The sequence below is a fragment of the Salmo salar genome, chromosome 25, assembly GCF_965601325.2.
Source record: "Salmo salar chromosome 25, fSalSal1, whole genome shotgun sequence".
Taxonomy (NCBI): domain Eukaryota; kingdom Metazoa; phylum Chordata; class Actinopteri; order Salmoniformes; family Salmonidae; genus Salmo; species Salmo salar.
This window is the reverse complement of record NC_138315.1, coordinates 3,555,124-3,580,947: the sequence shown is the minus strand read 5'-3', so window position 1 is coordinate 3,580,947 and position 25,824 is coordinate 3,555,124. Positions and strand designations below refer to the sequence as shown.

At 42.8% G+C, this 25,824-nt stretch overlaps 1 protein-coding gene across 21 annotated transcripts in view; it reads left to right on the top strand.

Annotated features, from left to right (window-relative positions):
- Window positions 1–25,824, top strand: part of LOC100380858 (E3 ubiquitin-protein ligase MYCBP2) — a 354,690-nt gene that overhangs the window by 58,475 nt on the left and 270,391 nt on the right. For all 21 annotated transcript variants that reach the window (XM_082968826.1, XM_082968836.1, XM_082968833.1 and 18 more), the window contains exons 6-9: window positions 3,666–3,908; window positions 4,602–4,673; window positions 5,089–5,188; window positions 5,804–5,877. In XM_082968826.1, coding sequence (XP_082824952.1) covers window positions 3,666–3,908; window positions 4,602–4,673; window positions 5,089–5,188; window positions 5,804–5,877 — 489 coding nt within the window. The remainder of the gene's footprint in view (window positions 1–3,665; window positions 3,909–4,601; window positions 4,674–5,088; window positions 5,189–5,803; window positions 5,878–25,824) is intronic.

The window sequence follows — 25,824 nt, the reverse complement described above, 5'->3', positions numbered from 1 at the left end:
ATCCTAACTGACCTAAGATAGGGAATTTTTACTAGGAGTAAGTGTCAGGAATTGTGAAAAATGGAGTTTAAATGTATTTGGCTAAGGTGTATGTAAACTTCCGACTTCAACTGTATACGGCTACCTAACGGTGTTCCGTACACTTGACCTTATTTTAGCTCCCAAAAAATGCAATTCTTCCAGTTCAATTGGTAGATATTAATACCATTGTAAAGCACAATTTCTTCCCTTTCCAGCAAAATCAATGACGAGACCTCCACGCTACCCGTCTCTGCATGATTGAAGAAGGCAATGGAGCTCCGCTGGGTCTTTTTAAAAATGGCGGCGCTGGAAGCGAAGGCTACTGAGTGATAGGGGAAGATGTGTTGTGTTGGGAAACAGCTTTTTTAACCCGATTTGTCAAACTTAATACGTCAAAACACTTCAAAGTGTTTATATAATGTCTCATTACATACCTATTTGAAGGTTTGTGTCGAATTTGAATAAGGGATTTATTTTCAGAAGTTAACAGTGGCTGTCGCTGCTTTTGAGCGTCATGATGGCATGCAGTAATGAAAAATACACTTGATTGAATGAAATATTAATGAATTCACGTGTAATTAACTTTACACTCACCATTGATAATGTCTTGATAAATATACCGTTAAATATGAGTTACACAAAGTAGGGAACTTTATTTTCAGAAGGGATGCATGTGATTCTGTTCAGAGAGATGAAGGAATGCTACTTTTGTATAATGTTAATGAACGAAGCATGAGAATGACTAGGGTTAATATTATATCTTCCAATTGCATGGGAGAAATACTTTTATAAACCACTAAACGTTAGTAAATTACTGTATAAAGCAACGATATTAATATAAAAATAATTAAAACAGTAGTAACACCAACTCACCTTGTCCTCTCACTCCATCATATACACTGAGTGTACAAGAACACCTGCTCTTTCCCTGAAATATGCAATAACGTTATGTTGGATTACATGGAAATGATATCCATTTCCTTTGCACTATCTTAATTAAGTATGTTGCATGAACACAAAAAATCCCTCATTTTAATTGTATTATGACAGGAAATGTCTGGAAAGGGAAAGGCCCGACAGAAGCCCAAGAAACCGCACCACTACACCCCCGAACAGCTACAGGAGGTGAAGGCAGGGAAGAGCCTTAGGGAGGTGGCTCGTGCCTCCTGTCGGCACCTGTTTACAGGGAAGCCAATGGTCCAATAACGTTCCACATAGTTCACAGTAACTATTGCAGTTCGGTGACATGCTGTCTTTTTAAGGAATCCCGTTCATTTTCTTTACCTATGCACAATCAAGAGCAGAAAGAGGGGCACGCAGGAATGTTGCGTCTCAATTTTGGTTAGAGCATGTGATTTGCAAAGTTTAATAGAATTTAGGACATGCTTTACTGACATGCACGTGAGGTTTCAAAATTATTGAACACACAACTGTCCTGAATAGGTTGGCACAGCAAACGTGATAGCATAAAAACTAAAGCTCTCTGTGAGAAGGTGATGGGTTTGCTTGTGTAAATGCAGGTCAGAGGATGGTGCAGTGGTATTCTTTTTAAGATTCTGCACATCAAAATATTATGGAATTCATTGATTCAATGTTTGTTATTGATGGCCAAATTGCCATTAGCACTCTTTATCTCTTGAAAAATGTTTACTATTACCAATAATAATTTTAAAACTAATGTTCATTTAAATCATGAATAATGAAGTGTATATGGTTAAGCATGTTTTTAATTTGCAAGAGAAGCGCTAACCCCTGGTGGAAAGACGCTGTATGCCACACAATGAGTTGCATAATGCGTGCCGTACGTTACGTTGGTACACGTCACAATGTAGGTACGTTTTTTCATATTTTCTCGAATACTATTGGTCCATTACCATGTCAATCAACGCTTGAATAGAAACATAGCTTACACCCCTGATTTTAATGCCAACACAGTCGCTACAGCCTCGTTTAAATGCAGCGGATACGCAAAATGTGTACGGAATACCGTTGGGTAGCAATAATATCTGAAAATGTAGCTAGACTCTTACCAGTATACATGGATGAATGCTTCTCCCTCTGTCATCGATGTCATGGTTGCCCTTAGTTTGAAGATGTAATCCAGAGACAAGTGTTTTATACAACAGCCTTCTTTCTGTTCTCTTTTTGGACTAGCTTTGCGTTTGGCAATCTCTGCTTCCACCGGGCATTCCACTGATTTACAAACTCAGTCAACTTCCTCAACAACTTCCTCAACAACGACACTGTTTCTTCCACACCATTGTCACCAGAAGACTCTACAATATCTGGTTCAATGAAAATGTAATGCCAAAGCAGTTGGGCACTGATGTTATGCGATTAGCCTGGCTCGCAGTTGGCGTTAAATTCATCCCAAAGGTGTTCGATGGGATTGAGGTCAGGGCTCTGTTCAGGCCAGTAAAGTTATTCCACACAGATCTCGACAAACCACTTCTGAATGGACCTTGCTTTGTGCACAGGGGCGTTTTCATGCTGAAACAGGAAAGGGCCTTCCCCAAACTGTTGCCACAAAGTTGGAAAAACAGCCCAGACCATTGTTCCTACTCCACCAAACTTTACAGTGGGCACTTATACATTGGGGCAGGTAGTGTTCTCCTGGCATCCGCCAAACTCAGATTCGTCCATCAGACTGCCTGATGGTGAAGCGTGATTCATCACACGTGTTTCAGCTGCTCCGGAGTCCAATGGAGGTGAGCTTTACACCACTCCAGCCGACGCTTGGCATTGCGCATGGTGATCTTAGGCTTGTGTGCGGCTGCTCGGCCATGGAAACCTATTTCATGAAGCTCCCAACTAACAGTTATTGTGCTGATGTTGCTTCTACGGGCAGTTTGGAACTCAGTAGTGAGTGTTGAAACCGAGGACAGACAATTTTTACGCGCCACACGCTTCAGCACTCGGTGGTCCCATTCTGTGAGCTTGTGTGGCCTACCACTTCGCGGCTGAGCCGTTGTTGCTCCTAGACGTTTCCACTTCACAATAACAGCACTTACAGTTGACAGGGGCAGCTCTAGCAGGGCAGAAATTTGACGAACTGACTTGTTGGAAGGGTGACATCGTATAACTGTGCCACATTGAAAGTCACTGAGCTCTTTAGTAAGGCCATTCTACTGCCAATGTTTGACTATTAAGATTATATGACTGTGTTTTTGATATTATACACCTGTCAGCAACAGGTGTGGCTGAAATAGCCAAATCCACTAGTTTGAAGGTGTGTCCATACTTTAGTGTATATATAGTGTAGGTTCAGATTTCTTTTGGCTTAAATTAAGCAGAATTTGTCTACATTTTTACGTGCACTAATATAATGTGGGGCTAATTCACCTGAAGAAGAGGAAAATGAAAACACATTAGCTAGATTGCTAACTCTAAATATAATACAATTGTAATTTTAAATGTTATAAAATCAGAATGCGTTTTTCTCAAGTAAAAGGGTTGCAAAATGCGACTATGTTTTCGGCACTCTGGAGCCCTGATATCAAACCAGACCTTTCTACCAAACACTCCACAGTCAAAAAAAAAGCCAAAACAGTCCACTTCATAGTCTCCCATTTCTATTACAGTTCATTTCCTTTAATTCTTCTTTCTTAATCTTAATTCTTCCCTCCCCTTCCTCTTCGTCCCAGGTGCCGACCATTCTGAACGCGCTACAGAGGAGCGTGCAGGCTGTGCTGGTGGGCAAGATCCAGATCCAGGACTGGTTCGGCAACGGCATCAAGCGGGTGGCGCTGATGAACAAGTGGGTGTTGAAGGAGGTGACGATTGACGAGGATGAGCGCTGCCTGCTGCAGACCGATGGCTCCTTCCTCTACCTGCTCTGCAAGGACGGCCTCTACAAAGTGGGCTCCGGCTACAGCGGCACTGTCAGGGTACGTGGGGTGGGGTGTAGGAATGTGGGTTGATGTGTGTGTACGTGAGAGAGAGCGTATATGCTACCTGCTCTGCAAGGACGGCCTCTACAAAGTGGGCTCCAGCAACAGAAGTGACACATCATTGCTCACTGCAGGCATAGTCCTCATAGTTTCTTTGCCATTTTAAATAGAAAGGTTTTTAAAGCATTTTTGTAACGCTATGGTCTTCTACAGCAACAATGGTTTTATGACTCTGTACCGCTCCTTTTAAAGATCATATGCTTGTTGAACTGAAAAGTAGATTACAGCACATACTAAATAAGACTTCATCATACCTAAATTCTTACAAAGCATTGTGTTTTCCTTCCATTGACTTTTGATCACATAGCCATAGGTTGAGTCAGAACTTAAACATTTCAAACACATTTCTCATAGGCAAATGTTTCAGTTACTGCCCCAGTTGGTTGATAAGAGGAGACTCTCCATAATAGCACTCTGCTGTACTAAAGTAGTAGATGAAATCAAATATTTGACACCAACTTCCCCCAGATTCCATAATTATTCTCTCATTTCTGAGGTTGATTGTTGATGCCACGTAGTGCTGACACAGTGGACCATACATCATTGAGGGAATATATTTGTGTCTAACGTTTGGCTGTGCGTTTGTGGTTGCATTCTAAAATTTGACCAATGTGTGTGTTTGTATTCCAGGGCCATGTGTATAATTCCACATCACGCATCAGGAATCGGAAGGAGAAGAGATCGTGGTTGGGTTTCGCTCAGGTAACTTAACCTCAGATTCTGTTTTCATAATGTATTAAAATTAAAACCAAAAGTAAGACTATAGGCAACCTGGAATTCTATTTCATTGTGAGTTATGGTCTTGTACCATGCCGTTTGCTCACTGCATTGATTTCGATCACCCCCCATTTGACCCAATAAACATAGTTGCTGATCTGTATGCAGTAAATGCTTGGGTCGATAATGATTCTGCTCCTACTGAAGATATTTAGGGGATTAGAAAGGAATAGACATCTACCCCCAAAAGAAAGTTTGATGAAGCACTGTTTGTATTCCTTTGTACAACACATTCAAACTCTGAGGGCTTGGTCTGGGTTGCTTTTGGGACAAATTGTGACAATTGCAGTCCTAAAAGTAGTGTATAAATAATAAAAAAAGATTGATTGTGTGCGTGCAGGGCTGCCTGTTGTACCGGGATATGAGTAACAACCACAGTACGTCGGCCATCAAGATCAACCCAGAGACTCTTGAGCATGAGGGAACCATCACCATGCCAGGTACATGACAACACACAGTAACACCTCCTTGTCCCCCATATTGTGTGTTATAATAAACAACGCAAGGATTTCTTTCATGCACCTGGTTTGTAAGCGTGCGCCTGTGTGCGTGCGTATTTTTTATTTTTGTAGTCATCAGGTTACTTACTATTGTCTTGAACCAGTGAACGAGGCATCTTTGAAAATAGATTTTATCTTGAGATTAACTTGGAAACATTTAATCATAATATTTAAGGCTCATAAAAAAATTACTAGGCTCATATAACCTGCTCACCCAGTGATTGACAATATACCCTTTAGTCATTTATTATATCATTAATATATGCTAAAATAAGGCTTGTACCTACAATATTTCAATATTCCTGATTGAACAAAATAGACAAATAGCCACAGGACAAGGATGGCTACATAGCTTTATCAATTCAATGTGCAGACAACACTTAAACACTGTCTGTTTTTACAGTATGCAAATTTAAGAGAAAATAATATGGTTATATTAACGGAAACTGCACAACGTTTCGGCTGAATTCCTTTGTCAAGAGCATGACAAATGAATCTCCTTATTCTTTGTATATTATAAATGCACTCATCTTGCTCACTCTCTCCTCTCCATAGGCCTACAGGCAGACGGCCAGAACATAGTCTTCACTGACGGAGAGTACATCAACCAGATTGCTGCCTGCAAAGATGTGAGTCTCCTCATTCTCTCATATACACACACACCTACCTACCTACTCCAGGGGCGCTAAAGTTTTCTAGCATTCTTTTTCTTCTTCTTGAGAGAGAGGAGTGGATAGGGCCAATACGTACCAACAACTCCCACTCCTTAAATGGTTACAAACCCAGTCTGAAGTCCTGTCTGAGATTTCTATTATACTATAATGTAGAGAGCTGCTGGCCCCGACAGAGATCATAACGGCATGGTCAGCATTTTTCATGCTGTGGGCGGTCAGACTACTTCAGGATGAAAATATTTGGTAACACTTTACTTGAAACCCAGCGTCATAACACATTATGACACGGTCATAACCATGTCATAACAGCTGACAACTTGTCATAACCATGTCATAACAGCTGACAACTTGTCATAACAGCTGACAACTTGTCATACCTGTCATGTGGTCATGGCACATATATTTAGACCTTTTGACATATATTGCGTTATTTTATGGCTAGTTTTGACACCAACATAAGTGTCAAAACCAACCACACAAGGCAAAACATTCCATTACACCATAGCCTACTTGTCAACAGTAGGTTTATGTTATAACATTTTCTGAAATTGACCATAATAAAATATCATTGTAGTTATTCACATATTGATGTCAGACCCCAATGCTTTGTTGCTGATGACTGTGATGACTGCAGGAGCAGATAATGGCGCAGGAGGGGATGGCTGCCGTTTTACGGGCTCCTAACCCACCTCGCTATTTTAGTAGTTTTTCGTGTTTGTAACTTATTTTGTACATAATATTGCTGCTACTGTCTCTTATGACCGAAAAGAGATTCTGGATATCAGAACAGCAATTACTCACCTTGAACTGGACAAAGATTCTCTTTAATGAGTCCGATGTGAAGGATATACTGCTTCCCGGAGACCAGGCCCAATCCCTGTGAAGAAAAGACGGAAATACAGGGGGGCGGAGATCAGGGTGCCTTGTGAGAATTCGTCGCTTCTAACATCCGTTCTATTGGGCAACGTGCAATCATTGGAAATTAAACTGAACATCCGTTTGAGATTGTGCTACCAACGGGACATTAAAAACGGTAATATCTTATGTTTCACGAGTCGTGGCTGAACGAGGACACGAATAATATAGACCTGGCTGGGTTTTCCGTGCATCGGCAGGACGGAACAGGTACGTCTGGTAAGACAATGGGTGGGGGTGTGTGTCTATTTGTCAATAACAGCTGGTGTGCGATGTCTTAATATTAAATCATTCTTAAGGTATTGCTTAGAGTACCTCATAAGCTGTAGACCACACTATCTACCAAGAGTTTTCATCAATATTATTCGTGGCCGTCTATTTACGGCCATAAACCGATACTGGCACTAAGACCTCCCTCAGCGAGCTGCCCATAAACAAACAGGAAAATGTTCATCCAGAAGCGGCACTCCTTGTGGCCGTTGTTAGGTTCTAAATTACAGGGTAAAAACTGACGGACAACTATGAAAGCTCAAACCAAGTTTATTCACCCAAAGGGTCAGACAGCTGAACAGACAGACATGTTTCCACCAGCACAAGTGTATATATACCCCAATTTTGGTGCAGGCACCTCCTTCCCTCTAAACATTACGTCTTTATTGCTAGGTAGGAAGTTAAGGCATACGGGCAATAAACTGTTCCTTCTCCTTTAATGTGACCTGCCCTCGGGCCCCCACTCCTCATCTCTTCACCCTATCAGTGACTGCAACCATGCGATTGCTTTTCTTTTACTCAGTATATTCCAAGCTTAATTGCCTCCCCCATATGCATTTCTCCCACAGATAACCATTAACTTCTGGTGTGGAAACCAGACTACAGCACTCCATTTCCATAGGATACCTGATGATTTAAAAATATTTCAAGTTTAGGAGTCAGAACCCATCACCGGGGACATTAATACAGGAAAACTTAACACCGTTTTACCTAATTTCTACCAGGATTTCACGTGCAACCAGAGGAAAAAAAAACACACACACAGAAGCATACAAAGCTCTCCCTTGCCCTCCATTTTGCAAATCTGACCATAATTCTACCCTCTTGATTCCTGTTTTCAAGCAAAAACTAAAGCAGGAAGTACCAGTGACTCACTCAATACGGAAGTGGTCAGATGATGCTGATGCTACGCTACAGGACTTTTTTGCTAGCACAGACTGGAATATATTCCGGGATTTATCCAGTGGCATTGAGGAGTGTACCACTTCAGTCACCGGTTTCATCAATAAGTGCATCGATGAAGTCATCCCTACATTGACGGGGCGTACATATCCCAACCAGAAGCCATGGATTACAGGCAACATCCGCACCAAGCTAAAGGCTAGAGCTTCCGCTTTTAAGGAGCGGGATACTAATCCGGACGCTTATAAGAAATCCAGCCTATGCCCTCAGACAAACCATCAAACAGGCAAAGCGTCAATACAGAACTAAGATTGAATCCTACTACACCGGCTCTGTTGCTCGTCGTATGTGGCAGGGCTTGCAAACTATTACGGACTACAAAGGGAAACCCAGCTGCAAGCTGCCCAGTGACATGAGCCTACCAGACGAGCTAAATGCCCTTTTATGCTTGCTTCGAGGCAAGCAACACTGAAGCATGCATAAGAACACCAGTTGTTTCAGATGGCTGTGTGATCACTCTCTCTGTAGCCGATGTAAGCAAGACCTTTCTTCAGGTCAACATTCACAAGGCTGCGGGGCCAGACGGATTACCAGGACGTCTACGCTGAGCATGCGCGGACCAACTGGCAAGTGCCTTAACTAACATTTTCAACCTTTCCCTGACAGAATCTGTAATACCTACATGTTTCAAGCAGGCCACCATAGTCCCTGTGGCCAAGAACACAAAGGTAACCTGCCTAAATGATTACCGCCCTGTAGCACTCACATCGGTAGCCATGAAGTGCTTTGAAAGGCTGGTAATGACACACAACAACACCATCATCCCACTCCAATTCGCATACCGACACCAACAGATCCACAGATGACGCAATCGCAATTGCTCACCACACTGCCCTTTCCCACCTGGACAAAAGGAACACCTATGTGAGAATGCTGTTCATTGATTACAGCTCAACGTTCAACACCATAGTACCCACAACACTCATCACTACGCAAGGACCCTGTGACTAAACACCTCCACCTGCAATTGGATCCTAGACTTCCTGACGGGCCGGACCCAGGTGGTAAGGGTAGGCAACTACACATCTGCCACGCAGATCCTTAACCTGTTGGGGCTAGGGGGCAGTATTTTCACGGCTGGATAAAAAAAACGTACCCGATTTCATCTGGTTACTAATCCTACCCAGTAACTAGAATATGCATATACTTATTATATATGGATAGAAAACACCCTAAAGTTTCTAAAACTGTTTGAATGGTGTCTGTGAGTATAACAGAACTCATTTGGCAGGCAAAACCCTGAGACATTTTCTGACAGGAAGTGGATACCTGATGTGTTGAATTACCTTTGAGCCTATGCCATTGAAACACACAGGGGCTGATTAATGTTTTGGCACTTCCTATTGCTTCCACTAGATGTCACCAGCCTTTACAAAGTGTTTTGAGTCTTCTACTATGGAATCTGACCGAACAAGAGCCTTGGAACGGTGATGGCCGATTAGACTCTGGCGCGCGAGGTCATGTTGGGTACCCTCGTTCCAATACGTTTTAAAAGAGAATGCATTCGTCCACCTTGAATATTATTCATGTTCTGGTTAAAAAAGGCACTAATGATTTATGCTATACAACGTTTGAACGAACGTAAATATATTTTTTCCCCTCGTTCATGAAGTGAAGTCCGGCGGGCTTAGATCATGTGCTAACAAGACGGAGCTTTTTGGACATAAATGATGAGCTTTTTTGAACAAAACTACATTCGTTATGGACCTGGGATTCCTGGAAGTGACATCTGATGAAGAGAATCAAAGGTAATGGATTATTTACATAGTATTTTTGATTTTAGATCTCTCCAACATGGCCGTTTGTCTGTATCGCAAAGCATATTTTTCTGGGCGCAGTGCTCAGATTATTGCAAAGTGTGATTTCCCAGTAAGGTTATTTTTAAATCTGGCAAGTCGATTGCGTTCAAGAGATGTAAATCTATAATTCTTTAAATGACAATATAATATTTTACCAATGTTTTCTAATTTTAATTATTTAATTTGTGGTGCTGACTTGACTGCCGGTTATTGAAGGGAAACGATTTCCTGAACATCAACGCCATAGTAAAACGCTGTTTTTGGATATAAATATGAACTTGATAGAACTAAAAATGCATGCATTGTCTAACATAATGTCCTAGGAGTGTCATCTGATGGAGATTGTCAAAGGTTAGTGCATCATTTTAGCTGGTTTTATGGTTTTGGTGACGCCTGTCTTTGAATTGACAAAACATTACACACAGCTATTGTCAATGTACTCTCCTAACATAATCTAACTTTATGCTTTCGCCGTAAAACCTTTTTGAAATCGGACAACGTGGTTAGATTAAGGAGATGTTTATCTTTCAAATGGTGTAAGATAGTTGTATGTTTGAAAAATTTGAATTTTGACATTTATTTGGTTTCAAATTTGCCGCTCTTGAAATGCACCTGCTGTTGATAGGGTGCACCACGGGTGGCACACTAGCGTCCCACATAGCCCCAAGAGGTTAAGTTTAATGACGACACAATAGTGTAGTAGGCCTTATCACTGACAACGTTGAGACAGCCTACACGGTGGGGGTCAGAGACCTGGCAGTGTGATGCCAGGACAACCTCCTCTCTCAATGTGAGCAAGACAAAGGAGCTGATCGTGGACTACAGGAAAAGGAGTGCCGAACAGGCCCCCATTAACATCGATGGGGCTGTAGTGGAGCTGGTTTAAAGTTCCTTGGTGTCCACATCACCAACAAACTATCATGGTCCAAACACACCAAGTCAGCTGTGAAGAGGACACAACACCTTTTCCCCCTCAGGAGACTGAAAAGATTTGGCATGGGTCCTCAGATCTTCAAAGTTTTACAGCTGCACCATCGAGTGCATCCTCACCGGTTGCATCACTGCCTGGTATGGCAACTGCTTGACATCCGACTGTAAGGCGCTACAGAGGGTATTGCGTGCGGCCCAGTACATCACCTGGGCCACGCTTCCTGTCATCCAGTTCCTATATACTAGGCGGTGTCAGAGGAAGGCCCAAAAAATGGTCAGACTCCAGTCACCCAAGTCATAGACTGTTCTCTCTGCTACCACACAGCAAGCGGTACCGAAGCACCAAGTCTAGGTCCAATCGGCTCCTTAACGGCTTCTACCCCCAAGCAATAGACCCGCTGAACAAGTAATCAATTGGCCACCCAGACTATTTACATGTTTTTACACTGCTGCTACGTGCTGTTTATTACCTATGCATAGTTACTTTACCCCTACCTACATGTTTAAATTACCTCAACTAACCTGTACCACCACACATTGACTCAGTACCGGTACCCCCGTATATAGCCTCGTTACTTTAGTTCGTTTAGTACATATTGTCTTACCTCCTATTTCTTGAACTGCATTGTTGGATAAGGGTTTGTAAGTAAGCATTTCATGGTGTTGTCTTCACCTGTTGTATTCGGCGCATGTGACAAATTATATATTATTTTTCAGGAGCAGGACAAGGCACCTTTTTGACTGATGACTGACATAGGCCGATCATGTATATGCCCTTATCTGGCTTATATGATTATGATGGTCATAATGCTTCTTGACAGTGTCATAAAGTGCGTTTTCTTAGTCCAATTAAAATGACACAGGATGGATTAATGCTACATGACAATGCCACAAAGTGTGTGTTCTGCAAGTTATTTAAAATATGATGGAAAAAACATGACTAAAGATTTCATTACAACAACAAAGGACTTAAGAAACAAACGCTCAAAGGAAAGGAAACATTTGAATAAATGTTGGTTTTTGACACTTGTGTAGGCACACAGATTCAGAGCCTTTGAGTTGAAAGTCTGCTGCTTCAGCATCTCAAATCAAATGCATAGGCAATGGAAGGCAGGCTTCATCTGCATACGTAACACATCGCTTTGCAATGAGCTGGAGGCAGCTATGCATTTTGAAAACATGCTTAATTGTTCGAAAACTGATTGTTTTGACGCATGTTATGAGGATCGTCTTACCAAAGTAGCCTAGCCAAAATCAGACCATATTCATGGAGGCAATTATTTTATATCAACTTTCTTTCATTGTTCAGCAGCCAAAGGCACAAAAATATAAATGCAACAATTTACAGTTCAAATAATGGGAACAGAAAACCATTTGCATTTCTAGTTATAGACTATTGTTAGCTTGCTAGCTTTAATGTAACCTAGTTGGTTAGCTTTAGCTACCTGCAGATTCATACTACAGCTATGACAATTAGTTTATATTGGTGGTAGTAGAATGAGTTGGGATTATGCTGGTTCATTGTTTAGCTAGCTACATGTCCAAACAAAATAATCTACTTCACCAGATGATTACATGACCCATCAAGTTAGACAGGTGTTTCTTGGGGTGATTACGGCCATCTATTGTATTTCATGAACGTGTACATGTCTAGACAATAGTGACCCATTCACTTAGCTAGATGTGGCTGGGGGTGGTTATAACATTTCTTTCACATGATCCATAAAAGTATGTCTGGGTAAGCATCTAATCATTTAAAATATTTTTATATGGACACTTTCTGTTTTTGATATTGCTACTATGCAAATATGCAAGAAACCATTTCACTGTACCCGTTTACACCTTATGTATCCTGTGCATGTGACAAATACACTTAATAGATTTTACGAGGGACGGTAATGTGAAGAACAACATGACCTGCACCAAATGTAGGTTAGGATATAGGCCAAGGACTATATAAAGTGTATTTTTACCTGGAGTTTTTCCTTATTGTAGGCTACTACTTTTACTGCTTTTAGTCTTGAAGTCTTTGGGCGTTTACTACACACTCTGTTTAGCACATTGCCTCACATGTGAATCCTTAAAGAGATGGGTTGAGCTAGGGTGTAAACGATGCTGAATGGGTATAGATAAAGAAAAGCTTTCTAGTAGGTGTGCCAAAACATTCATGGGCCATGTTCCCAAAAGTGGACTTACAAGTTGATCAACTTTCAAAGCAGAACTGCCTTCCCATTGTTCCTCAAGGGCAGTGTATGATATACCATTTTCTCTGAGTCTCTACTTTTATACAATTTAAAAAACACCATTTCATATCTTGCTACATAGGACTGAATCCAGGTGGTGGGTCACATATAGTGGCTATATCCAGGAAAGCCAAAGTTCCAAAAGCTGGGCCTAAAATAGTGTATGAGATCATACAAAATATTTAGCTGTGACTCTTATATGGATGATGTTAAAACAATTTGTTTTTGTGATTAATAAGGGGTATCTAGACTCTGCCCTTTATGAATTTATGAAATTGCTTCTTCCAATTATTGATAAACATGCACCTGTTAAGAAACTGACTTAGAACTGTTAAGGCTCCATGGATTGATGAGGAATTGAAAAACTGTATGGCTGAAAGAGATGGGGCAAAAGGAGTGGCTAAGTCTGGCTGCACATCTGACTGGCGCACTTACTACAAATTGAAAAATGTGACTAATCAACAAAAAGATGAAACTGTATTATGAAGTCAAGATCAATGATATAAAGACTAGATTACTTACCGTAAATTCCGGACTATAAGCCGTAACTTTTTTCCCAGGCTTTGAACCTCGCGGCTTAAACAATGACGCAGCTAATATATGGATTTTTCCCGCTTTCATTTTTTTTTTTTTTTTTTTAAACACATTCTGTGACGTGCTCAGTTTTTTGGCGGCATGAAGCTTTCATTAGAGCAATGAAATTGCCGAACGGGTTAAGGTCAAACAACTTTTTTGTTTACTGTTTAGATTAAATTGAGCGCTCTCAAACTTCCCATCATTCTGATTACGGTAGTCATTTTGTCACCCTCATCATGGCAAAGACACAGAGAAATGCATATGATGCAGCTTTCAAGTTGAAGGCGATTGATCTGGCTGTTGGTAAAGGAAATAGAGCTGCTGCACGGGAGCTTGGTCTTAATGAGTCGATGATAAGATGTTGGAAACAGCAGCGTGAGGAATTGACTCAGTGCAAAAAGACAGTTTTAATTTAAAATGTTTTGTTACAAGCCGTGTTTCGTTAAAGGCTATTTATTTTTGTTACAAGCCGTGTTTCGTTAAAGCCTATTTTTTTTGTTACAAGCCGTGTTTCGTTAAAGCCTGTGTAAAGTTCATTTGTTTCAATGTACCGGTAGGCACCTGCGGCTTATAGACATGTGCGGCTTATTTATGTTCAAAATAATATATATTTTTTAAATTCAGTGGGTGTGGCTTATATTCAGGTGCGCTTAATAGTCCGGAAATTACGGTAATGAAATTATGGGCATCAAATCAGATGACTTATTCATCACAATACCATTTGATGTTGCCAGTTATTTTAATAATTACTTAATTGGCTAATTTAGACAGGAAATGCCATCAACAAACCGAGCCTTTGTTTATGCATTAAAAAACAAATAATGAAAAAAAAGCATTGTAAATTAGAATTTTGACAAAAGATGGAAAGCTAGTGAGGATGGTAGCTGACTCTATAGCCACTTCTATCTGTCATATCTTTGAGTCTACAGGAAGGTGTTTTTGGCTACCCTCCAGGCCTGAGGACAGTCATTCCGCTACACAAGTGGTAAAGCGGCCTTGACTGGTTCTAACAGCAGACCTATCAGCTTGTTGCCTGCTTTTAGCAAACTGTTAGAAAAATACAATGCTATTTCTCTGTAAACAAATTGACAAGACTTTCAGCATGCTTATAGAAAAGGGCACTCAACATGCACTGCACTGAGACACATGCTGATGATTGGTTGAAAGAAATTGATAGAAGTTTGTGGGAGCTGTACTGTTAAATTTCAATGCAGCCTTTGATATTATTGACCATAACCTGTTGTTGAGAACTTATGTTGTATGGATTTTCAACCTTTGCCATATTGTGTATTTAGAGTTATCTAATAGAACTGAGGTTTCTTTATTGGATGCGCCTCCAATGCCAAACATGTAGGGTGTGACGTACCGCAGGGCAGCGGTCTACTCTTCAATTTTTTACCAATGACCTGCCACTGGCATTAATCAAAGCCTGTGTGTCCATATACAGTGCATTCGGAAAGTATTCAGACCCCTTGAATTTGTCCACATTTTATGTTAGTCTTATTCTAAAATGTATTTAAAAAAAATAATCATTCCCTCATCAATTTACACACAATACCCCATAATGACAAAGCAAAAATAGGTTTTTAGTACTTTTTTCAAAAGTATTCATACCCTTTACTCAGTATTTTGTTGAAGCACCTTTGGCAGCGATTACAGCCTGGAGTCTCCTTGGGTATGACGCTACAAGCTTGGCACAACTGTATTTGGGGAGTTTCTCCCTTCTCTGTAGATCCTCTCAAGCTCTGTCAGGTTGGATGGAGGAGTCGCTCTACAGCTGTTTTCAGGTCTCAGTGTGCTGTACAGAAACGCAGCCTTAAATCCTCAAACAGCAAGCAATGCAGATGAAAAAGCACGGTGGCTAGGAAAAACTCACTAGAACGGACGGAACCTAGAGAGGAACCAGGCTTTTAGGGGTGGCCAGTACTTTCTGGCTGTGCCGGGTGGAGATTATAACAGAACATGGCCAAGATGTTCAAACGTTCACAGATGACCAGCAGGGTCAGAAAATAAATCGTTGTCGAGGGTGCAACAAGACAGCACCTCGGGAGTAAATGTCAGTTGGCTTTTCATAGCCGATCATTCAGAGTTCGAGACAGCAGGTGTGGTAGAGAGAGAGTCGAAACCACAGGTCCGGGATAAGGTAGCACGTCCAGTGAACAGGTCAGGGTTCCATAGCCGCAGGCAAAACAGTTGAAACTGGAGCAGCAGCATGACCAGGTGGACTGGGGACAGCAAGGAGTCAACAGGCCAGGTAGTAGAGAGAGAGAGAGAGAATACTTAAATTCACACAGGACACCGGATACGACAGGAGAAATATAACAGACTGACCGTAGCCCCCCGGCACACAAACTATTGCAGCATAAATATTGGCGGCTGAGACGGGAGCGGTCGAGAGACACTGTGGCTCTGTCCGATGATACCCCCGGACAGGGCCAAACAGGCAGGATATAACCCCACCCACTTTGCTAAAGCACAGCCCCCACACCACTAGAGGGATATCTTCAACCACCAACCTACTACCCTGAGACAAGGCCGAGTATAGTCCTCGAAGATCTCCCCAACGGCACGAACCCGAGGAGGACGCCAACCTGAACAGGAACATCACGTCAGTGACTCAACCCACTCAAGTGACACATGGAAGAGCACCAGTAAGCCGGTGACTCAGCCCCCGTAATAGGGTTAGAGGCAGAGAATCCCATTGGAGAGAGGGGATCCGGTCAGTCAGAGACAGCAAGGGCGGTTCGTCGCTCCAGTGTCTTTCCGTTCATCTTCACACCCCTGGGCCAGACTACACTCAATCATAGGACCTACTGAAGAGATGAGTCTTCATTAAAGACTTAAAGGTTGAGACCGAGTCTGCGTCTCTCACATGGACAGGCAGACCATTCCATAAAACTGGAGCTCTATAGGAGAAAGCCCTGCCTCCAACTGTTTGCTTAGAAATTCTACTGACAGTAAGGAGGCCTGCGTCTTGTGACCGTAGCGGACGTGTACATTTACATTTACGTAATTTAGCAGACGCTCTTATCCAGAGCGACTTACAAATTGGTGCATTCACCTTATGATATCCAGTGAAACAACCACTTTACAATAGTACATCAATAGCTTTTTTTTGGGGGGGGGGTGTTAGAAGGATTACTTAATCCTATCCCAGGTATTCCTTAAAGAGGTGGGGTTTCAGGTGTCTCCGGAAGGTGGTGATTGACTCCGCTGTCCTGGCGTCGTGATGGAGCTTGTTCCATCATTGGGGTGCCAGAGCAGCGACCAGTTTTGACTGGGCTGAGCGGGAACTGTGCTTCCGCAGAGGTAGGGAAGCGAGCAGGCCAGAGGTGGATGAACGCAGTGCCCTTGTTTGGGTGTAGGGACTGATCAGAGCCTGAAGGTACGGAGGTGCCGTTCCCCTCACAGCTCCGTAGGCAAGCACCATGGTCTTGTAGCAGATGCGAGCTTCAACTGGAAGCCAGTGGAGTGTGCGGAGGAACGGGGTGACGTGAGAGAACTTGGGAAGGTTGAACACCAGACGGGCTGCGGCGTTCTGGATGAGTTGTAGGGGTTTAATGGCACAGGCAGGGAGCCCCGCCAACAGCGAGTTGCAGTAATCCAGACGGGAGATGACAAGTGCCTGGATTAGGACCTGCGCCGCTTCCTGTGTGAGGCAGGGTCGTACTCTGCGAATGTTGTAGAGCATGAACCTACAGGATCGGGTCACCGCCTTGATGTTAGCGGAGAACGACAGGGTGTTATCCAGGGTCACGCCAAGGCTCTTAGCACTCTGGGAGGAGGACACAATGGAGTTGTCAACCGTGATGGCGAGATCATGGAACGGGCAGTCCTTCCCCGGGAGGAAGAGCAGCTCCGTCTTGCCGAGGTTCAGCTTGAGGTGGTGATCCGTCATCCACACTGATATGTCTGCCAGACATGCAGAGATGCGATTCGCCACCTGGTTATCAGAAGGGGGAAAGGAGATGATTAATTGTGTGTCTGCGTAGCAATGATAGGAGAGACCATGTGAGGATATGACAGAGCCAAGTGACTTGGTGTATAGCGAGAATAGGAGAGGGCCTAGAACTGAGCCCTGGGGGACACCAGTGGTGAAAGCACGTGGTGCGGAGACGGATTCTCGCCACGCCACCTGGTAGGAGCGACCTGTCAGGTAGGACGCAATCCAAGAGTGAGCTGCGCCGGAGATGCCCAACTCGGAGAGGGTGGAGAGGAGGATCTGATGGTTCACAGTATCAAAGGCAGCAGATAGGTCTGGAAGGATGAGAGCAGAGGAGAGAGTTAGCTTTAGCAGTGCGGAGAGCCTCCGTGACACAGAGAAGAGCAGTCTCAGTTGAATGACCAGTCTTTAAACCTGACTGATTTGGATCAAGAAGGTCATTCTGAGAGATAGCAAGAGAGCTGGCCAAGGACAGCATGCTCAAGAGTTTTGGAGAGAAAAGAAAGAAGGGATACTGGTCTGTGGTTGTTGACATCGGAGGGATCGAGTGTAGGTTTTTTGAGAAGGGGTGCAACTCTCGCTCTCTTGAAGACGGAAGGGATGTAGCCAGTGGTCAAGGATGAGTTGATGAGCGAGGTGAGGTAAGGGAGAAGGTCTCCGGAAATGGTCTGGAGAAGAGAGGGGATAGGGTCAAGCGGGCAGGTTGTTGGGCGGCCGGCCGTCACAAGTCGCAAGATTTTATCTGGAGAGAGAGGGGAGAAAGAGGTCAAAGCATAGGGTAGGGCAATGTGAGCAGGACCAGCGGTGTCGTTTGACTTAACCTGTCTGGGAACCTGGGACGTTTGCGTCCCACCCTAGTCAATAGCCAGTGGAATCGCGTTGCGCGAAATACAAATACCTCATAAATTCTATAACTTCAATTTCTCAAACATATGAATATTTTACACCATTTTATAGATACACCTCTCATGAATCGAACCACGTTGTCCGATTTCAAAAAGGCTTTACAGCAAAAGCAAAACATTAGATTATGTTAGGAGAGTACCCTCCCAAAAATAATCACACTGCCATTTTCAAAGCAACTAGCATGCATCACAAATACCCAAAACACAGCTAAATGCAGCACTAACCTTTGACAATCTCCATCAGATGACACTCCTAGGACATCATGTTACACAATACATGCATTTTGTGTTCGATAAAGTTCATATTTATATATAAAAACAGCATTTTACATCGGCGCGTGACGTTCAGAAAATATTTTCCCTCAAATGCTTCCGGTGATCAGCGCTACAATTTACTAAATTACTGTTCGGATTTTTCGTTATTTAGCCCTCCGAAAAGGCTCACCAAGAAGCACACAATGTCATGACTCGTGTTTGTCCTTAATTTTATTTTAAATCAAATGACCACAGGTCATAAACCTGAAATACAACAAACAAATAATGACAATATATTATTCAGATATATTATATAATATATTATTCAAGTAATATAATAATAATGTAAATTATGAAAATCAAATAAGCCTGCAACACCATCAAAGATGTGGCGAATCTGGCTTAAAACAGCACCGACTACATCACCCAGAATGCCCTGCGCCAGAGGAGCATGCGCACAGTGACTCTGCCATCACAGGTTGCTATGGACGCTGTCACAGGACACAGAACCCATGCCACCACATGCCTCGTCCAAAGGATTTACACACGCACAAACGCAACATAATGCGGCACTCCACCATGGATCACCGAACCAAACCACCGCTATCACCACCGCCACCAGAACCCAGCAGAGTGCTCCGAACAATCAGCACAATGCAAATGGCTGATTAATAATAGCCTAATGCTATATAGCATCTTGGTCGCTGAGCGACCGCACCCAGCGAGCTACAAGTTACTCCCGGCCAACTAACACCGACACAGAGGTAAACGTTCAGTGCACAAACATATAAGTGACTTAAACATTAATGCTAGACTGAGTAGTTCGCAGTTACATACCAACGGGTTGTGTGCTCCTGATGATTGTCTGCTGTGAAGTGATTACCAGGTGCTGTAATTTAAGTCCTAGTGAAGCTGCGCATGCGCACATAACGTAACATATCTGAGCATCTAAGAAACTTAAAGAAATCACTCGTTCCCCATTTAATTCTCTTTTATCTATTTATATATATATTTTTTTATTTTTAATTTTATTTTCCTGAGTGAGCTAGAAGTCTCAACACCTCCCACTTGGCCGACTGATCGAAGATCCAAGGAGGGCAGTCTCTTGAGTCTCTCAGTGAGAATTTCAAACTAAAGTCCAGTCTTTCTAGGCATTTACAAACAAACCTGTTTTAACTAAGGAGGTAGGCTCCACCACATTTCCTCCTACTGAGTGTAGGTTTGCCCTCGAAGCACTCAGTTGCCTCCCAGGGTTACCCGCTAGCTAAGCAAAGAACACAATTACTATCAACAATTACTATTTGAAAACATTGTTAAAAGTTAATATTGTCATTCAAAGAATTATAGATTAACATCTCGTGAATGCAACCGCATTGCCAGATTTAAAAATAACTTTACTGGGAAATCACACTTTGCAATAAACGAGGTGCTAGGCGATACAGGTTAGCGCCATCTTGGAACCATCTAAAATCGAATATACTATTGTAAATATTCCCTTACCTTTGATTATCTTCATCAGAAGGCTCTTCCAGGAATCCCAGGTCCACAACAAATGTAGTTTTGTTCGAAAAAGTTAATAATTTATGTCCCAATAGCTCCTTCTTGTTAGCGCGTTCCGAAGGCTACTCATAATGTACGAGGCGCGCGGGACTTGTCGTCACGAATGTGCAAAAAATATATATTTACATTCGTTCAAACATGTCAAACGTTGTATAACATAAATCTTTAGGGCCCTTTTCAATCAGAGCTTAAATAATATTCAAGGCGGACGATTGCATTGTCTTACTAAACGTTTCGGAACGAAAGGGTACCCACGGGCGACTGTGTCATAGTAGTAATGGCCCTCCCCCTATGACCAACTTTCCAGGCTTCTCGTTCGGTCAGTTTTTACCGGAGAAGACTCAAACCACTTTGTAAAGACTGTTGACATCTAGTGTTTCATAGGCAAAGTGTTGAAGGTGATTCCACAAATCAGATTTCCACTTCCTGCATGGAATCTTCTCAGGTTTTTGCCTGCCATATGAGTTCTGTTATACTCAGACACCATTCAAACAGTTTTAGAAACTTTAGAGTGTTTTCTATGCAAATCTACTAATTCTATGCATATTCTAGTTACTGGGCAGGAGTAGTAACCAGATTAAATCGGGTACGTTTTTTTTATCCGGCCGTGCAAATACTGCCCCCTATCCCCAACAGGTTATTAACAAACGAGGATCAGATGTCGTCAACCTTCTTTTCAAAATGGTTGATGAAGTCTTCCGCAGAGGGTGGGGGAGGGGGAGGAGGATTCAGGAGGGAGGAGAAGGTGGCAAAGAGCTTCCTAGGGTTAGAGGCAGATGCTTGGAATTTAGAGTGGTAGAAAGTGGCTTTAGCAGCAGAAACAGAGGAAGAAAATGTGGAGAGGAGGGAGTGAAGATGCCAGGTCCGCAGGGAGGCTAGTTTTCCTCCATTTCCGCTCGGCTGCCCGGAGCCCTTTTCTGTGAGCTCGCAATGAGTCATCAAGCCACGGAGCAGGAGGGAGGGACCGAGCCGGCCGGGAGGATAGGGGACATAGAGAGTCAAAGGATGCAGAAAGGGAGGAGAGGAGGGTTGAGGAGGGTTGAGGAGGCAGAATCAGGAGATTGGTTGGAGAAGGATTGAGCAGAGGGAAGAGATGATAGGATGGAAGAGGAGAGAGTAGCAGGAGAGAGAGCGAAGGTTGCGACAGCGCAATACCATCTGAGTAGGGGCAGAGTGAGTAGTGTTGGAGGAGAGCGAGAGGATAAAGGATACAAGGTAGTGGTCGGAGACTTGGAGTGAGATTAGTAGAAGAACAGCATCTAGTAAAGATGAGGTCAAGCGTATTGCCTGCCTTGTGAGTAGGGGGGACGGCGAGAGGGTGAGGTCAAAAGAGGAGAGGAGTGGAAAGGAGGTGGCAGAGAGAAATAAGTCAAAGGTAGACGTAGGGAGGTTAAAGTCACCCAGAATTTTGAGGGGTGAGCCATCCTCAGGAAAGGAACTTATCAACTCGTCAAGCTCATTGATGAACTCTCCAAGGGAATCTGGAGGGCGATAAATGATAAGGATGAATGGGCTAGTGACTGTGACAGCATGGAATTCAAAGGAGGAGATGGGTCAGGGGAGAAAGAGAGAATGTCCACTTGGGAGAGATGAGGATTCCAGTGCCACCACCCCGCTGACCAGATGCTCTCGGGGTGTGCGAGAACACGTGGTCAGACGAGGAGAGAGCAGTAGGAGTAGCAGTGTTTTCTGTGGTAATCCATGTTTCCTCCAGTCGAGGGACTGGAGGGTAGCATAGGCTGAGATGAACTCTGCCTTGTTGGCCGCAGACCGGCAGTTCCAGAGGCTGCCGGAGACCTGGAACTCCACGTGGGTCGTGCACGCTGGGACCACCAGGTTAGAGTGGCTGCGGCCATGCGGTGTGAAGTGTTTGTGTGGCCTGTGCAGAGAGGAGAGAACAGGGATAGACAGACACATAGTTGACAGGCTACGCTAATGCAAAGGAGATTGGAATGAAAATTAACTAAACAACTGGGGAAGCGAGAGAGAAGGGCCTCCCTCACTAACCATTCACTGACACACTCAAATATAACTTTTCCAACTTCCACTTTAGAAATTATAATTGATGTAAACTACAGTGGTTCAATGTTTCCAGGAATAGGCTCAAACTTAGTTTATTCAGCTATATAACTTGGTACAGTATTCTTCTGTGAAACCCACCCAGTGCATCGTGTCCTATGACGACGTAGCTAACTAGCATGTTAGCATCCTATAACACACGGTTAGCACCAATACTTGGTTACAACAAACTACCAATGGGTCATTCGTGTCCGTGTCTAGTTCCTTTCATAACGCAGAAGTAATTAAACGTTGGCTAGCTAACACAAAGTCAGTCCTGCTAGCTACACAAGTGGACTACACAACTGGAATGTTCAGGAAGTTAAGCTTACGTTGCAGAAATCTTATTGACCAAAAATTATACAGTACTGCTAGCTGGTAGAGTTGGCTAGCTAGCAGTGGCTGCGTCCACCTTTGTCTTTTTTCTTTGATACAGAGACAACTATGTAGCTAGCTAACATTACACTAATCAAATCGTTCCGTTGTAATGTATTTAATTTCTACAGTACTGCTAGTTGGTAAAGTTGGCTAGCTAGCAGTGGCTGTGGTGTTGACGCCGTTTGGAAAACGGCGCGAACGAACGAATACAGCTGGCTAGCTAACCTTGTTAGTTTCTCAAAGTTAGTTTCTCAAAGCTATACCTACACCTTTAGCTACACCTTTATCCTTGATGCAAAGACAACTATGTAGCTAGCTATGTAAGGAAGGACCAAGTCGGTAAGAAGGATAGAAGCAAGCCCGTGTAATGCTTTGTAGGTGAGCAGGAAAATCTTGAAAATCGGCCCTAGCCTTAACAGGAAGCCAGTGTAGAGTGGCTAGTACTGGAGTAATATGATCAAAGTATTTGGTTCTTGTCAAGATTCTAGCAGCCGTGTTTAGCACTAACTGAAGTTTATTTAGTGCTTTATCCCGGGTAGCCGGAAAGTAGAGCATTGCGGTAGTCTAATCTAAAAGTGACAGAAGCATGGATTAATTTTTCGGCATCATTTTTGGAAAAAAACGTTTCAGATTTTTGCAATGTTACAAAGATGGAAAAAGCTTTCCTTGACATATTCTTCATGTTCGTCAAAAGAGAGATCAGGGTCCAGAGTAACTTCCAGGTCCTTTAGTTTTATTTGAGATGACTGTACAACCTTCAAGATTAATTGTCAGATCCAACAGAAGATCTCTTTGTTTCTTGGAACCTAGCATCTCTGTTTTGTCCGAGTTTAAAAGTAAAAAAAAACTTGCCACCATCCACTTCCTTATATCTGAAACACAGGCTTCCAGGGAGGGCAATTTTGGGGCTTCACCATGTTTCATCGAAATATACAGCTGTGTGACATCACCAAGAGGTAAAATATATAGTGAAAACAATAGTGGACCTAAAAAGGAACCTTCAGGAACACCGAAATGTACAGTTTTGTCAGAAGACAAAACATTCACAGAGACAAATTGATATCTGTCCGACAGATAAGATCTAAACCAGGCCAGAACTTGTCCATGTAGACCAGTTTGGGTTTCCAATCTCTCCAAAAGAATGTGGTGATCGATGGTATCAAAAGCTGCACTAAGGTCTAGGAGCACGAGGACAGATGCAGAGCCTTGGTCTGACGCCATTAAAAGGTAATTTACCACCTTCATGAGTGCAGTCTCAGTGCTATGATGGGGTCTAAAACCAGACTGAAGCGTTTCGTATACATTGTTTTCAGGAAGGCAGTGAGTTGCTGCGCAGCAGCATTTTCTAAAATTGTTGATGAGAGGAATGAGAGATTCGATATAGGCTGATTTCGTTTTTTATATTTTGTGGGACAAGGTTTGGCTTTTTCAAGAGCGGTTTTATTTCTGCCACTTTCAGTGAGTTTGGTACACATCCGGGGGATAAGGAGCCGTTTATTATATTCAACATAGGAGGGCCAAGCACAGGAAGCAGTAGTATAAACACGCAAGTATAAACACCATTGGACCACGCAGCCTCCAAAACCACCATTAAAAAAGCCAGACTGCGGTTTGCAACTGCACATGGGGACCAAGATCGTACTTTTTGGAGAAACGTCCTCTGGTCTGATGAAACAAAAATAGAACTGTTTGGCCATAATGACCATCGTTATGTTTGGAGGAAAAAGGGGGATGCTTGCAAGCCGAAGAACACCATCCCAACCGTGAAGCACGGGAGCGGCAGCATCATACTGTGGGGGTGCTTTGCTGCAGGAGGGACTGGTGCACTTCACAAAATAGATGGCATCGTGATGAGGAAAATTATGTGGATATATTGACGCAACATCTCTAGACATCAGTCAGGAAGTTAAAGCTTGGTCGCAAATGGGTCTTCCAAATGGACAATGACCCCAAGCATACTTCCAAAGTTGTGGCAAAATGGCTTAAGGACAACAAAGTCAAGGTATTGGAGTGGCCATCACAAAGCCCTGACCTCAATCCTATAGAAAGTTTGTGGTCAGAACTGAAAAAGTTATATATTACTTAGATATTACTTCAACAGTATTTGATGTGAGATCCTGTCTAAGCTTTACAGGAATGTGTTTATGAATATGGACCGCAACATTGCCCCCGTTGGCATTTCTGTCTTTTCGGTAGATGTTGTAGCCATGTCTTCCTCCCACTGTATCATCAAAGCTATTATCTAAGTGAGTTTCAGAGATAGTCAGAATATGATTGTCATCTGTTACAATACATTTATTGGGCAATTGTAGCACTTTTCTGGGTTGCTTGATTTGTTTTTAATGCTTTATTGGGAGGCTTATCAGAAGTCGACTTTGTCATTTTTATTAATAAATTGGCAAACATTTCTTAAAACCTATTTTTGCTTTGTCATGGGGTGTTTTGTGTAGATTGGGGGGAAAATAACAATTTAATCCATTTTAGAATTAGGCTGTAACGTAACAATGTGGAAAAAGTAAAATGGTCGGAAATACTTTCCGAATGCACTGTACAAGACTATTTGTCATTCAGGAGTCATGGTAGCCATGATTTTTTTCTAAATAATCAATTCATAATTTCTAATATATAGCAATTAGGCCCAAGGATTTCAATGGCAGACAAGTACTTGGTCCCTATTCACAGGGCAGAATATTTTCCCTTTTGCTCTTCCTCACTCACTCACTTTCTGTCGAACACCTACTCTATGAATCACAAATCCTCCGCTTAAAGAATTAATGGGAGCCATTTCTCTTGAGTTGTTTGGTGATGTATGCTAGCCACCTTTGTCCCAGGCAGCCAGCCTCACTCAGGTGTCACTCTTTCCCCTGCTTCATCTGAGCCCCTTGGGTCACAGAGAGGGGTGTGTTTGTATTTTTTTGTGTGTGTATAAGGAGAAAGAGCTAGTAAACCAGCATGTGACCATACTCTCCAAGGTTAATCCTCCCAGGCAGATGCAGGCCTATAGTTGCATGAGTAGTAAGCAGAGATACAGTGGCGGGGGAGGATGTGATATTTAAACTGTGAAGCCTTACGCATGGGTATCTGATCAGTCCCTGGATAAGAGAGTG